Raw genomic sequence first — 16,121 nt, forward strand, 5'->3', positions numbered from 1 at the left:
AAAAATGGTATCAGGTCTCCCCCAGCTCAGGGAGGGCGTCTGGGGAGCAGCGGTTTCTGCCTGCCAGATGTGCTGCAATTAGTGTGGGGAAGGTGATCAGGGTCCTCCATTGCCTCTTCCCCGCCAAGGGTTTCAGCCTCAACGTGGAGGGAGGGAGGGGAGAGGACTGATGGAGGGGTGTCAGCAGGGGGGAGGGACTGGGGGCTCCTGATCAAAGCTGTTTGTTAGCAGGCAGGGGCAAGGGGAGGAGAGGGCGATCCCCTTCTGACCCGTCCAGAGAAAGCGAGGGTGAGGAGCGCTGACAAATAACATGGCAGCTCCATGAGCTGCCTTCTGCAAAGGCAGGGGGAAAAAATGTTTCAGGGTCAATTCTTGGCTTTCCTGCCCTGCTGCAGCCCTGTGTAATGTTCCTCTGGAGCCAGGCCCTGCCCTGCAGGTAAGCAAGGCTGAGCAAAGCCGAGAAAAGGCACAGAGGTGGGGGACAGGCTGTGCCTAAGAAGAAAAAGGGGGTTGGCTCCAGCTAAGCAAGGGAGTCAGTAGCAGTGCTGGTCCAGTGCATCTGATCTTCATCAGCCCCCCCCTAAAAACCAGTGTCTGAGCAGCCACCCTGGGAGGCAGAAGCAGGCTATTGAGTGCTGCTCAGTACAGAGATGATTTGGGCAGGGGGGTCTGCGTATGAGGCGCTATGGCAGCATGACAGGGCAAATCCAGGTGGCCTGCGATGCTCTCCCCTCCAGGGCCCCTCTGTGACCTCTCTCTCCTGACCTTTCTTGCTAGTCTTGCTCTCATCCCACAAGCACAACTCCTGAGCCTCTTCTGGTCACAGGGGTGATGCGAGTGCAGCGTGGAAGGCCATGTTAAAATGCTGCTTGCCATTTTACATCCTGAGTTTAAGCATAGTGGTTGTTTTCTTGATGTTCAGAGATTTTGAATACTCTCAGTCAATGTGGGATCAAGGGTATGGGAGATAAAGATTCCCTCATAGTCTTGAGACACCACCCCCCAGGTAAACAGTGTATGGAAAGGTTTGATAGTGCTATTGAACCAATTAATATATTTAAAACCTTCCCAATGAAACTATTACCAGCCACCACAACCAGCTTCCAGTCATTTAATTGTTTGTAACCCACCTCTCCCAGTTTGTATGGGTTTTTTTCCTACTGTCTTTATTTAGATCATAAACTTGCGACTTTCTAACTGGGCCAACTGGTTCTGCCATGATCTGTATTATGTGTGTGAGCAGGCTGAGCTCTGCATGTGCAGCTGAGCTCTACATGTGCAGCAGCCCTCTGTGGTTTTGCATTCAGCCCTACCATTACAAGAGACTTTTCCCCAGTTTCTTCCCAGTTTCCCCTGTTAACAGAAGGTAAGTCTGTATTACCACCAGGGAGTGTTTAAAGGATTCACAAGGTTGAGGATCTGCCCTTTATTAGCACCCAAGAGCAGAGCCACATGGTTTCATGCTAACAGTCTCTCCATAACCAGAATTCAGACACATGGGCTGCTTAGGAGGAAAGATTTGCACTCATCCCTTGCCCTCTGGAAGTTGCTTAGGATTTCAGCCTCTTGTTCAGTGAATTGGGTTTCATCAGCCAACTGTTTCTCCAAAATGCTTCCAGTTAGGACTGCAATCAAAGCACATTGCCTTTGGCAAGAAGGACTGGTGTTTGTTGCTGCTGTTGCAGCAGATCCTGCAGGACTAAAGTAGACCATCCTCTAACATGACCAGAAGGGATTTATTCTGCTTACATCTGTCTGCTCATTTGCAGATGTCACAGATGGAAGCTGTGGGGAAAGTTCTGGGATCATAGAGTCTGACGGTTTAGAAAAAAGCATGTGGCCAGGAGCGTAAAGGTCTTTGGACACCTTTTTATTTCTCTGTGTGTGTTTTCCTCCTGTTGACCAAACTGCTGGAAGGAGCCTGTCTTTGATAGCAGTCTTGCAGAACGTTGCACTGGGTTTTTAGTCCATCCCTCTGGCCGAACAGTCCTGGTAACTCAGCTGGCTTTACATGGTGCTTGCCCTAGCACAGATGCCCCTTCCTGGCCCTGGGAGCAGAAACAACTGGCCTTTGCTGTCCCTGTGAGGAGGAACCTGCATGGTGCAAGGCTCCACTCTGCAGATACAAGCTCTGACCAGGGGAATGGCTGGTCCTTCTTTCTACTGCTCTGAGCAGCTCCGAGGGTTCAGCTCCATTAACACAGAGAAAACAGTGGCTTCGTTCAGCTCAAGCTGTAATTGTGGGAAGAGGCCAGGTCTGCTCCTCCGTGGAGATCTCCATGACCTGAAACTGCTTCCCAGAGATGTCTGAGTGGTCCCCGGGTTGCTGGGGCAGAGGACGGAGCAGACCTCAAAGGAGGTATGGTGTGGGGAGGTTTTTTCCATGCCTCCTGTCTAACCACGCTGCTGCCTCTGCTCTGGCGATGAGAGGATCCTCAGCTCTCGAGTGCCCTCACCAGGGATCTGCAGAGCCTTCTCCTCAGCCTGAACATAGCTGCACAGTCCGATCAAAGTGGGGAGAGGCCAGCCGGAGGTCTGCTGATGGCTTTGCCCCCTCCCCATGCTGGGGACACGCTTGCAAGCTGTATTCTACGAGCCTCTTCGTTGCAGGCTCTTGGATCCACGTCCGGCAGGCTGAGGCCGAGCTCCTTTGTGCAATTCATTGTATGGCTGCTTCCCCTGGAGAGGTGAAGGGGGGAAATAAAAAAAGTCTTAAGCTCCCAATAACTGCAAATCTCTCTTACAACGGAGGTTTTGTAGGCCTAAAAGCAATTGTCCAGGGGGGTTAAGCTGCGGATGAGCTCCCAGAGGTTAAAGCTCAACAGGAGAAATGTGGCTCAGCAGGGTTCACTACCGGCTTCTTTGCATCCTGCCTTCTTCCAGCTTTAGTCCGTGCTGGTGCAAAGGGGTAAAAAGAGATGTGGCACGATGTGCCTGTCGCAGGGACAGGGATGCTGCAGGCAGAGCAGGGTGGCGTGCCAAGCCTGTGCAGCGCCGGCTGGGTCACTCGCCTTTAAATGCTGGGGATGAGAAGTTTATGTCAGCTCACAAGGCGGTGGCACGCTCACAATTATAATCAGCACTAATTTTGTAGTGGAGCAGCCCAGACTGGCCTTCCAGAATTGGTTTTGCCCCTCAGTTGAGCTGCTAGGTAATTTTCAAGGTAATTTTTAGGGTCATTGAACACTCTGTGACAGCACACCCTTCCCTGCAGAACTGCTGCTGCAGAGAGCAGGTCTAAAACAAAAAGCGAATGATAGTTGGGGAGGGGGAAGCATTGTTTAATAGGCCAAGTAGAATAAGATTTTAATTTTTTTTTTTTTCCAGATGAAATATAACTTAGTGTTAGCATTGATGTAACAGCAGGCAACTGACAAGCTCCAGCGAAACCCATGGCTTTGCCATGCTTGGGCAATGTGTGTACGTGCAGGAAGAGGTGCCGCCGGAGAGATTATGAACTAGGTGCATGGGGGACAGATGAAAGGAAGAGCTGTCCTCAGCGCAAGTGGATGTGGTCCCCAGGAGAAACAAATTCATTTACCTCAGACGGTGCACAGCTGGACCATGCCCTGCTCCATCCTAGTCTTGCTCTAACCTGTCACAGCCATCAGAGAGCTGGTGGGAAGGGGGAGCTTTAGTTCCTCCAGAGCTCCCATGGATGCATCTGCTCTCAGCTGTGCCCCACATTCTCTGCGGTGATCTCCCTCACCAGGGGCTCTGCAGGTGCTGCACCCATGCCCTGGGGAAGCATGTGCTGGAACACAACATTTCTGAATTAACTCATGGTCTGGGCAGAAAAAGGGAACTTGAATCCCTGGCTGGGAGAAACCAGCTGGAGAACCAGTTTCCCCCCCCAAACTGACCCCAAGACCAGCCCCAATGGGGTGTGGGTGGAAGGGGATGGTGTGGAAATGCTGAGGCTCAACACAGTGGGTGGGAAAGTTGGCCTTGTGCCTCTGTGTTGGCATCTTTTACTTTTGGGAAAGCGCTGCTCAGCCATTTCAGGGACTCACAGGAGGTTCTTGCTTGGTACATAGTAAAGACCCTTTTTCTGAACTGGCTGCAGATTTAGTCCCAAAGTTTACAGAGAGGTGCAGTCACTGCTGAGCAGCCTCTAGACTTGCCTGCCCTGGTTTCCCTGCCTCACTTCAACAGCCGACACCATTCCCGCTCTCGGTTCAGCCTGGTTTTTGGAGCAGGTATGAGGATGATGATGCTATTTACCAACACAGATCATGGTGGGCACATCATCTAGGGGAAAACCACCAGTGCACCCTTCTGCCTGGAGATGCTCTTGGAGCTCATTCAGTTGCTTCCTTTGGACTCACTTTTGAATTCATGGGCAAGACTAAGAAACCAGCCTGCTTTTGGCATCCAGCAACCACTGCACCTGGTGACATCAGATTTTCATCTGAATCTGTGGGCTAGGACCAAATCTTGTCTTCTTACATCAGACAACAGGAGATTAGTTGATGTTTACTTCTGGCAATTGACCACATGAACATCTATTTGAAAACAGATGTCAATGTTATGAGTTGCCAGAGACTGGGCAGGGACTGAAGAAAATCCAGAACAATAGGGTAAATCCTCTCTTTTTTTTTTTTTTTTTTTTTTTTTTTAAAGCCCTCTCTCTGTTTAGGCCAGAGCTGGGCAAAATAATTCACCACAAATGTAAAAATGTATGTGTGCTGAGGTGATGTGACACTGGGTGGAACTGATCTGATCAAGGGTGTAGAAATACAGAAAGCAATTATTTCTCATTTCAAAAATATTTCAGTTGTCAGTGGATTTCAGTTTAATTAATATCACTGAGTATTATGCAAACCTCAGTATGTTTCAGTTTGGGTTGAATTCAGCAGCTGTTTGTAGGTTTCTTTTCAGCTTTGCACTTAGTTGAAAAAGCTAGAATGTTTGTCCCAAACAACTGAGAGAAAGGTTGTTTGGGGTTTTTCCAGAAAAAGCAAATATTCACTTTGTTTGCACAACCACAGCCCTGACCTAAATAAAACTTTGTCCAATATGATGATCTCTTTTGCTTAATGAACTGAAAATAGTTAGAGAAAAAACAGGATACGGTGACTTTGCTTGTTTCTTTCACAATCTCATTATTTATTTTTAAATAGAAGTCTTGTTTCAGAAGCAAGCAGGTATTTTGTCTTTAAAAGGTCATAAAAATATCTCTGTATTAGAACAGCTTGGGTGGATGATGCTTACAGCGATGTGCCCAAGCAGTGTAAAGTTGCCCTTGCATACCTTGACTATGCATTGCAAACACAGTACATAAAACTGAGAGTGAGATAACATTAAAATACAGATTTCCCTTCAGATATTGACATAATATGATTAACGCTTTGCCGGTTCTTACATCAACACCCATGCTGAACCGTGCAGAGCAGAAACAGTGTTTTCTGTTACCAAAAGGTGTACAGCAATAAAAAGGAGGGAGGAGAGGAAGCAACCTGTGTCTTGTGTAAAACCATGCCTTGGGCTGCCCTGCTGATGCTGGGCTTCAGCAGGTAACTCTCACACCTAGCCCAGTGTTTGTCATGGTTAAAACCCCTGTGGTCTTGTCTTCATGTCCCCAACCAACCAAAAAGTCTCTTCTTTGGTTACAACATGAACAAATAACCCCCTCCTCTTCCTTCATTTTGTCCCCTCCTCCAAGTTAATGGCCACAAATCTCCTGAGACAGGACACGACACGCAGCAGGAGGGAAGGAGATACTGGCTGGGGTTTTAGGGTGCATGGCTGTGCCCCAGCTGAGCCATCGGTGGGGCAGATCAGCAAGGCACCATTGGCAGGAGACTTGGCCAACGCCAGGGTCCATTTGGTGTAAAGAGCACTCAGATGCGCTGCTTGTAAAAACACCATAGTGTTCTTGATTTGTGTCTTGTTCGGACACAGACCCCGGCTCTGCAAGGCCCCAGTCTATGCTGCTTGTACGGAGATAAGCCGTGCTCTGCTACAGCTGCTCTTTCTCCTGCAGGCAGCACCGTAGGCACAAGGGGTTGGCACCTGGGTTTGACTGATGGATTATTATAAATGCTGTAACCTGCACCTATCCCCCAGGTGTTCCCTGAGTTGGCTGCTCTACCCCAGAGCATCTACAGAAATGCAGTGTGCTGGGGCACCTCAGTGTTTCCAAGACTTGGATTTCTCTTCCTGGGATGCAGAAGAGGAGGCACGGTAAGGAGCCAGCCTGGTTGACTGAGGATTTTTAGTGTTAACGCCAGAGATTTTGTCTTTACCAGCTAATCCCAGCTCTGCTCCTAGTTGCTTTGGCATATGCCAGAGCAGCAGCTGTGTAGCAGGGAGGCAAATGTACCTTTGGAGGGCAAGGACCTAGTGTGCTACCCTACGTGGTTTGAAATAAATCTTAATATTAACATTTACATTCATCAATAAAAGTTAGCTGGGGAGAGGCAAGCAGAGTGCTCCCCGCCCTATGAGCAGATCAGAGATCCAGGTGAAGACCCGTCTGTCACGTAGGACCATAGCTAACGCATCAGACCAAAGAGATGGTCATAGTCTTGTAGTGGCAAAAGGATCAAGAGTGGACTTCCTTTTAAAGAGCAGCATTAAGTTAAACCGTATTGTTCATTCTTTTACCTGTGCAATCACTTGAGACTTCACGCTATTGGAGTGACAGGAAGGTGGTTTCTATTTCATTGCTCTCTGTCTTCAGAGCTTATTCTCTGGCATATGGGATCCCCTCATGGATTCCCCCTGCACTAAATGCAGTGTTTAAGTGCTGAAAACATGAAATTTCTTGTAACTGATGTTTAGAGGATTTCTGAATTGCAGGTTTGTTTGAACATCCTATATTTAGGATCAGGTCTTTGCTGGGTGTCAGTCAGTCTGCGCAAGTGGGACTCTCAGGACTGACTGGTCAAACCCTTGACTAGCAAACTGGTTTTCTTTTCAAAGCATGTCTTCAAAATGTTGGGCGTTGGGGAATTTGAACTTCTTGTGTTCCAGCCACTCTCTACAAAGAGAGAGCAACCTTCTAAATGAAGTACTTTGTGAGACTAATGTAGATGACATTAGCAAACTGAGGGGAAGGGAGAAATGAAACAGCTACTGAACTGAAGTATCTTTCTGGTGTACTAGTTGTGTACATTGTTTGTGTACTTCCTGACAGAAACACTACCTGCAAAGTCCTATTTTCCCTCTTGCCTCCCCACACAGTGTTGTTCTCCTGTGCAGTTTGCAGTCTAAAATATCCACTGTTCTATTCTGCCAGAAGGAAGCGTGTGATCTATCACCTCCAAGATAGTGGAGGCGAAGTGGCCTGGATCAACTTGTACCTGTCAAACTCTTCCCAGGAAGGTACGGGAAACAAATTGAAGAGAAATAACACTGGCTGTGCCTCTGCCTGCACTGGAGTCAGCCGGGACTGTCTTTCCAACCCTTCCCAAGGCTCTGGCAGCCTTTGCCCCTAGGGTTGGGTGTGGACATGGCAGCCCCACTTCTCGATGGTCTGCACCGGGTGGATTGGTAGGACTAGGTGGGAGATGCGGCTCCACAGCCCACTCAGCTTGTCAGAGTCCATGTGGTTGTAGGAGCCAGGGGTCCTGGTGTTGGTGAACTTGGCCCAGAGGAAGTCACGGACCCTCTCTTCCACCTGCTGGAGGCTGATGTGGGTCTCCAGTGTCTCCTCCTCCAACAGCACGGTCAGCAGCAGGGCCACATCCTTGAAAGCAGCACTTTCGTGGTCACAGTATTTGTAGAAGATAAGGGTGGCCCCCGCTGGCAGCGACTCAAAGCGGTGTATCACCGCAGCACGGCCCCCAGCCTGGAAAGCTGAGCTCAGCTCTAAGTCCACCTCCAGCTTGGCCTGGTCACTCTGGAGCCTGGATTTATCTGTGCCGTTGATCTGGACTGTGCTGGCATGCAGGGCGGCCGAGTAGGTGTCAGCCACATGGGCACTAAGGCATCTCAAGGTCTGCTCACCCTTGCGGGCAGCCGTGAAGATGATGATGGCTGGCTGCGTGTGGTGGGATGCATTGAGGTGCTTCTGCAGGAACTTGCACCCACGATGCCACAGGTGGGGAGTCTGCCCTGGAAACCTGTCCTGCAGCTGGTTGAACTGGGACAGAAAAGCCTCCACCGTGGGGTTCTTGGGGTCTTGCTGCGCCTTGGAGGTCAGGTTGCCGAAGCAGAATATACAGAAGGTAAACAAGACGAGGGTCACGATGCCAAGCCCTGTTCAACATGGGAGAGTCCCAAGACAGGGAACAGAAGTCAGTCCCAAGTGACCTGCAGTGATATGCTGAAAAGTAGCTGTAAGGGCTCTTTCCCCCCCCCCAGACCTTGCTCACTGCCCCAGGAAAGTGGTTCAGGTTGGCACACTCTCTGGGGGCCCAGGAATGGTGAAGACGCTGCTTGTCCCATGTGGTGAGACCCATGCTCCTACACACCAGACGCGGAGAACTATAGCTCCACAGATGGAGGCAAGGCTACAGCTTTGTTGTTGCAGTGCAAAATTTCCTGAGGAAATTGCAGCTGGCCACAAGCTTTCTTCTCTTCCCTCTGCTCTGTTTTCTTTAAGGTTTGTGGTTGGTTGGAGCACCTACCTCCACATACAGAAGTGTCTGGCCCAGCTAAGGTGTCCTGTTCTCTGCCTTCTTCCTAGCTATGCTGGGTGAACAAAGGCTACCATGCTTCTGCCCAGAAAAGGAGGACAGCAAGGTCCAGACATAACTGCTTGCATCATTCTCCATGGCAAAGCAGGGTCTCTTTCTACCAGAAGAAATGCGTGGTGCAGATCAGCATCACAGTTCCTGCTTGGGGCCCCACAATACAGAGAGGGACTGGGAAGGGGGACCATCAGCCTCAGACCTCCCAGGACATACCAGGGTACTCCCAGCACGCTGAACACAGTGTGTGTGCTTTTGAGGCTGGCCAGCTGGAGGGAAAGCTGCTGCTATAGGCTCAAACTGAGCCTATTTTTAAGGGGATGTTTTTTCCCTCAAACCCTCAGAAAAGGCTGTGAAAGGTCCTGAGAGAGAAGAAGAATTAAATGTGCTTTATTACTTGTTCCTGGAGGATCAGTACCTTCTGCTCGATGAGTAACGCACAAGGGAAGCTTCTTTTCCTCACCTTTCAGCAAGAAGGACTTTTTGGCCTTCTCCTGATCTGTGTTTTGGGTGGTGATGTTCTGCAAGTAAGACTGAGCCTCTGGCTTCGGGGCTGTGTGCCCTACAGTAAGAGAAAGAAATGTGCCACTCATTGATAAGGGAACAACTAAGCTGGGCTGTAAGAAGAAAAGCAACAGAGGTGCCAGGATCTTCCAGCCAAGGGAAAGAGTTAGAAGCAAATACTGCTTTGGGTTAATACTGCTTTGAGTCTTGGCTCCCCCTGCTTTTAGGGTAGGGGAAGGAAAAAGATGATGCAGAGCGTGGTGCGGTTTCATGCCTTTCAAAGCAGGACAGTAGCCAAAGGAGAGAGAAAGAGAGAAGCCAGTTAATTTCTTATACCTTCTTTCCTGCTCGACTCTGGAAAACTGACAGTGGGAACTAGAGACCTCACCATACCATTTTTCTAATGCCTATGGAAAGTGTAGGCATGTGCATGGTGGAAGAGCAGCAGTGTGCAGGCACCAGCTCACCTTTAGTCCCATATCTGTTCCTTAATGTGCCTGGGGATCCGCTCTCCTGTGTTTCTTGCTCTATGTGCTCTTCTGGCTCCTGATCTTGGAGAAGGGAACTGGTGCTTTTCTCTGCCAAAAGGCCCTTGGTGACCTCTTCCGTGGCAGTCACTTCTGAATGTGTCATTTCACTGTCAGAGCTCAGTGACTTGCTTCTTGATGAAGCATTGTCCTCTCCTGTGTGGGAGCTTTCACCTTGCTTGCTTGTCTTCTGGTCCTCCCATGTATCCTGGTGGACAGGGCTGTCTCCTCTGCTGTCTGTTTTATCGTGGGCCAGCCTGGCTGTAGGGAATAAAATTCACAGACCTACACTTAGTCTCTTTCAGCACAAGAACCAACAACCCTCTCTTCTGCTCTGCTTCCTCTCAGCAAAGGCCCATGTTGTCAGCATTTTGGAAATGCTGTACACACAGAAGGGGAGAGACTCACCTTTATCCAAGTCGTCTTCTTTCTGGGATCTTCCTGAAACATCATCTCTTGTCTTCCCAGATTCTTCCAGTGATACTTCAGCTTCCTGGGGAACATTCTCCTCTACCGTGGAGCCAGCTGAATCCAACAGTGCCTTCTCTCCTCCATCAGCAGCTGACGATTTACACACCAAAGAGTCCTCCTCTGGTTGGCAGGTCTCAGGCCACCTGCTTGTCCCTAGGTACTCAGGTGTTTCTTGGGTGGCCTCTTGGTGCACAGGATGCTCTGCTGTGCTCTCCACCTTCTCTTGGGCTGGCCCAGCTGTTGGGATCAGAGTTCACAAGCTCAGCTAACCATACAGGAGTCAAGAACACCCAGTGCTTTACCACCACCCTGGAAAATTCCCAGTTCTTTTATTTCAGGAAAATCTGCCCCCCGTGAGATGGGGAAGAGAATAAGGTGACCAAAATTGAGAAAAATCATGGGTCGAGATCAAGACAGCTGAATAGGAGAAGGAAAGGGGGGTAAATCACAAGTGATGCTCACCACCTCCTATAAGCGGACTGATGCCAGGCCCGTCCCTGAGCAATGGCCACCCTGGAAGCCAACCCCCTCTCCTTTTCTTCCTGTACCCCAGTATTTGTAGCTGAGCGTAGTGTTATACTGTATGCAATATCCCTTTGCCCACCTTGGGTCCCTGCCCAGTCTTCGGCCAATCCCTGATTATTTGCTTGGCAGGAGAGAGGGGGGAAAAAGAGAAAGCCTTGACTCTGTGCCAGCACTGTTCAGCAATAACCAAAACAAAAGTGTTAACAACGCTTTTTTTTTTTTTTTTTTTAAACCCACAAATCCAAAACACAGCAGTTGTACAGGCTGCTATGAGGAAAGTTAACACAATCCCATCCTGTCCTGTGTAGGGTGGGCAAGCAATTCTTTCATGAAGTGGTAGGATATGTTACCACATCTTCCACAGTGGGTTTTCCTAGGTTGGTAAATTAAGGTGATTAAGGTGATGGATTTTAAGAATTTCTAAGGCTGCTGTCGAGTACTGGCCAGAACAGTTATGCCAATGCACTTCAAGCATCTGTCTGAATGTAAATGTTAGCTCTGCTTGTGCTCCTTCTCTGCTTCTGTTCTGGAGCTGCTGTCCCAAGGAGCTATGGTAATGTATAATTAAAAACAAACACCAGAGCATAATTCAATAGAGAAATTCTGAGGCTGAGCATAAGCATTTGCAACATATTCTGAATCTTACAAAACCGAACAGTGCAGCTCAAATTGCAGGTGCTCTTTGTGAAAAAATGCTTATGAATGATACAGCGCTACAATGACAGAAATGATTATACTAAAATTAGAATAAAAACTGAAATACTCAGATGTAGTAGTCATAACAAGGCACCCAAAGAATGTAAGCACACGGTAGAAACTGAAATGTGAGGAACGTGGAGGCATTCTGCTATTCAAGCTGGGCACAAACACTGCTCCTTGCCCTGCCTCCTCCAGATGTTTCCCATCTGTAGGTGGTGGAAAACTGGTTTATTATTTAAGCATCTGTAGATGGGAAGCACTGGGATGCAGGGAAGAAAGCTCTCCCAGTCTGGAGCTTCATCTTTAGCTTTCCTTGTGCTGCCATCCTAGACATCACAAGGTCTAAACTTGTTGCAGATGGGAATCGAAAACTGAAAGTAACTTGTTACTCTTACACCCTTCAAAGATAGCACCTTGCTTTTCTTGGCCTGGAAAAGAGGGCATTCTTTTATTTTTTTATTTCTATTTTGCTTAGGTTTCCCATGTCACTGCTGAAATCTTCTTGCAAAGGGATTTTCCTAGTAGATGGAGTAAGCATAGGATTCACTTACCTACAGACAGATCCGCGCTTGGATTCTCTTCCATTTTCTTTTTCCCCTGGAGCTCTGGCTTCTGTACAATTTTGTTTCGCTTTGTCCTTCGGACATAAGGAGATGTATCTGCCTGCTGTTCAAGTGGCTAACCAAGTCCCCTCACAGACACCATCCCGTCTTGGCCTCAGGAATTGCGACTAAACTCCCGTAAATCTGATAAGCACAAACATAGGACCAGTGATTTACAGTGGAGGAGGAGGAGGCTCCTCCTTTCATGCTTACCAAGGTGGTGTGAAAATGGAAGGATGTCCCTGATAACAGAGAACCTTCAGCCCAAGGGCTATTAGCTATTTTGCTTCCCAGCAGGCTACAAGCAGTCCAAGGGCTAACTCAAACCGCAGTTGTCTCAAGACAAGCCAGCAGCGTGAGGCGCCCATTTCTCATCTGGATGGACTCTGCTGTTCTCTGAGATGGAGAGCCTGGAGTCTGAGGCTGGGCAGGCTGCCCCTTGTGCTTTCAGGCATCTGTTATCTCACAGCCAGGTCTACACAGAGCAATGAGCCTGTTCCACCTTACCTTCCTGCCTCCGGTCTGTCCGATTGGGAGACGATGGTGCTGGAAGGCGATGTCGCTGGCAGAAACACCGCCCGGCCCCTGTGTGGCAGCGTTCCCCCCACCCAACCCTGCGCCCATCCGAGGGGCCTTGGCTGGGTGTTGTGAACCTGGAGCCACAGCCTGACTCTCCTACACCCCACCCCACCCCAGCAACACCTCCCCCTCTGCCTAAAGCAATTTGGGAATGGACGGCAGCGCAGGATGGAGCTCAGCTTGCTGGCGTAACCTGAGAAAGTTGAGGGGTTTTGCGCCTGCCAGTGGAAAACTAGGCAGCATGGAAAACCCCCAGGAAACTTTCCCAGCTGCAGAGCGATTGGCATGGATTTCCATATAGGAAAATCTGAAGCCCAGCCTTCTCAGCAGCTCTTCTAGCATAGAAGGGCACCTTCCCCCACCTGCACTGTCTCTACAGCTGAGTTTTCTTGCTAAATACAAGATTTGGAGGTATGTGGGGGCGTATAATTCCTGTTCTCTGCTGCCCCGGCTCTCATCCCTCCCCTCCCTCTGCTGTTCCCGCTGGTGACGCTCTGGCAGAAGAAGGAAGTCGGAGGAACAAAGTGGCTGGCGGAGTCGGATGCTTACCCAATCTTGGAGGTTTGGAGCCGGTTCGGGTGGAGAAGTGAAGCAGAGGGGCAGCAAGAGGAGGCCAGTGCTGGCCCCTCCACTTGCCCTTCCCAGAGGCCCTTTGGCTCTGCTGGTGGCGGGACAGCCTGTGGCACCAACGCACACCCTTAATCCTCCGCTGTCAACGTGACAGTGAACTCTGCCCTTCCACAGGCGCCCATCAGGCTGCTGGGAGGTGTAGTTTTCCTTCCTTCTTTCTCGCCAAAGGCGGACGGCTTTTCCCCAGTTAACAGCAGTGGTTCAGGAAATGATAACCTCTTTTTTGGCTGCATTTCTGAAACTCTGCGGTCACGCAGAGTTTCCTTCAGGCAAGCCGGATTACTGTCGGCTTCCTGCATTCGGTAACAGAGTTGCAGATTTAAACAATGAAATGAGGGTGAGGAGGGAACTGTTTTGAGAGTTGATTTATGAAGATGAAAAGTACCACAAGAAAAACAACCCAAACGCATAGCCAGCAAACCGCAGACTCTGGAAATGTCACACTGTCCAGGTGCAGGGAGGCTGGGGAGCTGCGGGCTGTGAAATGGGGTGTCTTTAGCATCAGCCTGGTGGGCAAGGGCTGGGGACCCCCCCCAGTGCTCCCCTTCCAGCATTGTCCAACAGGGGGAAGGTCAGAGAGAGAGTGTGTAGCTGCTCATGGCCTCATTTGGGCAACGGTTTTCCAATAAAAGATGATCTGTCTTGTTGTGCCCGCACAGGGAACAGGTATGTACCAACCTATACCTATACCCACCTGCCCAGGACATGTTTCATGGGAAGTGGCGGCATGGAGCAGGGCACGCCGGGGGAAAAGCATCCACACAAGGAGCAGCAGCGCAGAGACTGAACCCCCCTTGAACTTAGCTTGCAGCCTTTTCACTAACATCCCCAGAGGAGCCCAGTGGCAAACGGCTGAGACGAAGCACAGGGGAAAGGCAACTGGAACAGTGCCAGTAAGAAGCAGGCACTAAATGGCTGAGACTCCTCGATGTGGAGAGCAGAAGGCTGAAGGGGGGGATTTGACTAATGTGTTCACTAAATCCCCCAATGCGAAGACTTGAGACACTTGTAAAACAGGTCAGAGGTTGGGCTCAAATAGGCAGAAAAAAATACTTCTTTATGCTGTGTGCAGGAAACCTGGCTGGTACAGGGGCCACAGAGACAGTGTCAGAAGGTTCAAAAAAGGATGAGTCTTGTCTGTGGACAACAGGTCCATAAACAGATAGTACAGGACCAGGCAGGGCTGTACCTGGCAATGGGAGGTGTGATTTAGGTGAGGCACATAAGCCCAGCCCTGACCCGTGCTCTGTTCCCCTTATGCTCCCACAGCACCCAGCACTGTCCCGCTGGGGACACTAAAGCCGAAAAGGGCTGCGTGTGCCACCCTGTTTGTGCCCTCCCCCCCGGGGCAGGATTGGCCAGCGGGTGCCCTGTTTCCTCTCTGTTTCTTCCCAGGCTTCCACGAGCTGCCCCCTGCCCTATGGACAACTTTTCATCTTGTCCTTGACCGTATTGTAACTGCTCAGTTGTGAGACACGTGTGTGCCACGCTACACAAGGGATGAGCATGTGGACGAGTATCGATACCGACGCTGGTCATATCAGGAAGGTGAGATGGTGTGAGGTGTGCGTGGACACGGCGCAGGTGGCGATAGCAGGATTGCACCTTCTCTCCAGCAGTGCAGATTGCTCCATGACCTGCAGAGCCACCCTGCCGCTGGTGGCCGGGAGTGGACAGAGTCCACCTCCCTCCCTGGCAGATTCAGCACATTCTTTAACCGTGGCCAACCTCTTACCAGGTGCAGTAGAGGCTGTAAAACGGGGGAGAATGGCAAAGCAGGAAGGAAAAAGTCCAAGTGGCTTATCTACAGAGGCCAAGATCTCCCTGAGGGCCCTGGTCTTGGTTGATGTTCATCTCACACCCCAACCAAAGGCACATTTGACTTGATCTGCTTCCAGTCATAAGTAAGGAACAGCCCAGGTGGCCAAAGCGGACAGGAGCTGCAGGTATCAAGGGCTTCATGAAAATCAAAGCATTTTACGTCCCTCTGCCCCTACAACCAGCCAGTCCCTTCACCACGGGAGGCAATCAGGAGTGAGCAGAAGGACCACACTTTCCGGAGGAGCACAAGTGTCACGAAAACGGTGGCAGAACTCCAGCTCAGCAAGTGAGAGAGGGGAGTACGTGACAAAATCGAGGGAGAGCTTCAGCCCATGCAGATGAGATGCCGGTTAGTGAAAAGCAGTCTGGCAGGAGAATTAACTGGTGGGTCTAGGACATGAAGTCATCCACCACCACAAAACTGTTACAAAACCCCATGTTGAACGTTGTGTAATGTTGCTTTTCTTCTTTTAGCATTCACAAAGTATGAGCTGTAGAGTTGTAGAGTAGTAGAGTTGTAACTTAACAAATCTGGTCTTTTTTTAACTCCAGTTTGGGGGAGGATTTTATTTAAACAGGAATAACATTTTCTCTCAATCTGGAGAAGAATCAACAGTGACTAGGTGAATTATAGAGGACACGCTATGTAAATGTTTACCCAACATAGTCATCTAGTAACTTTCTTTGGAAACTTGCAAATAAAGGGATACTACTTATAGCTGCAGTTCCGCCCCGTCAGAAATCACAAGCCAGTCACCAGCAGGTCTTTTCCTGCTTGAGTTGAACTGCATGGATGGTTCAGCTGCACTTTGAAACCTCCTGATGTGGTATTTCTTGCATCCTCTTTTGTTTTTGCTTTAGAAAATGTTGCTCATGTCTGTGTTCTGCTTTCACATCTTAAGAGAATGGCAGTGTTTATTCCTGGTACAGGAGGTATGCGTAATTTATCTCACAAATATTCACTTGCTTCTGGATGAAACTGGAACGCTTATGGTGTGCTAGTATAGCATTAAAATAGTTTTAATTTGGAAATTTATGTACAGACAAGACAGTTGCAGAAGTGAAGGCTGAATGGCACTTCCCTCACCCGGCCCTCCTGTTTGAGTGCACTGAACGCATACACA

General features: G+C 49.5%; 1 protein-coding gene across 2 annotated transcripts; it reads right to left on the reverse strand.

The window, feature by feature from the left end:
- Positions 1–7,438: 7,438 nt before the first annotated feature.
- LOC309672564 (uncharacterized protein) lies at positions 7,439–11,950 on the reverse strand (the record flags this gene model as incomplete). Of its 2 annotated transcripts, XM_082484095.1 has the most annotated exons (5): positions 7,439–8,205; positions 9,037–9,201; positions 9,611–9,931; positions 10,079–10,378; positions 11,917–11,950. In XM_082484095.1, 5 exons carry the CDS (start codon positions 11,948–11,950, stop codon positions 7,439–7,441), a joined length of 1,587 nt encoding a protein of 528 aa, XP_082340221.1. The 2 variants fall into 2 exon arrangements, 1 of the variants encoding a protein (XP_082340221.1); XR_014269242.1 differs by lacking the exons at positions 10,079–10,378; positions 11,917–11,950 and having other exon boundaries at positions 8,195–8,205; positions 9,103–9,201; positions 9,611–9,650.
- Between the last annotated feature and the right edge of the window lie 4,171 nt (positions 11,951–16,121).

Source organism: Vanellus vanellus (assembly GCF_965231255.1).
Source record: "Vanellus vanellus genome assembly, chromosome: 5".
Taxonomy (NCBI): domain Eukaryota; kingdom Metazoa; phylum Chordata; class Aves; order Charadriiformes; family Charadriidae; genus Vanellus; species Vanellus vanellus.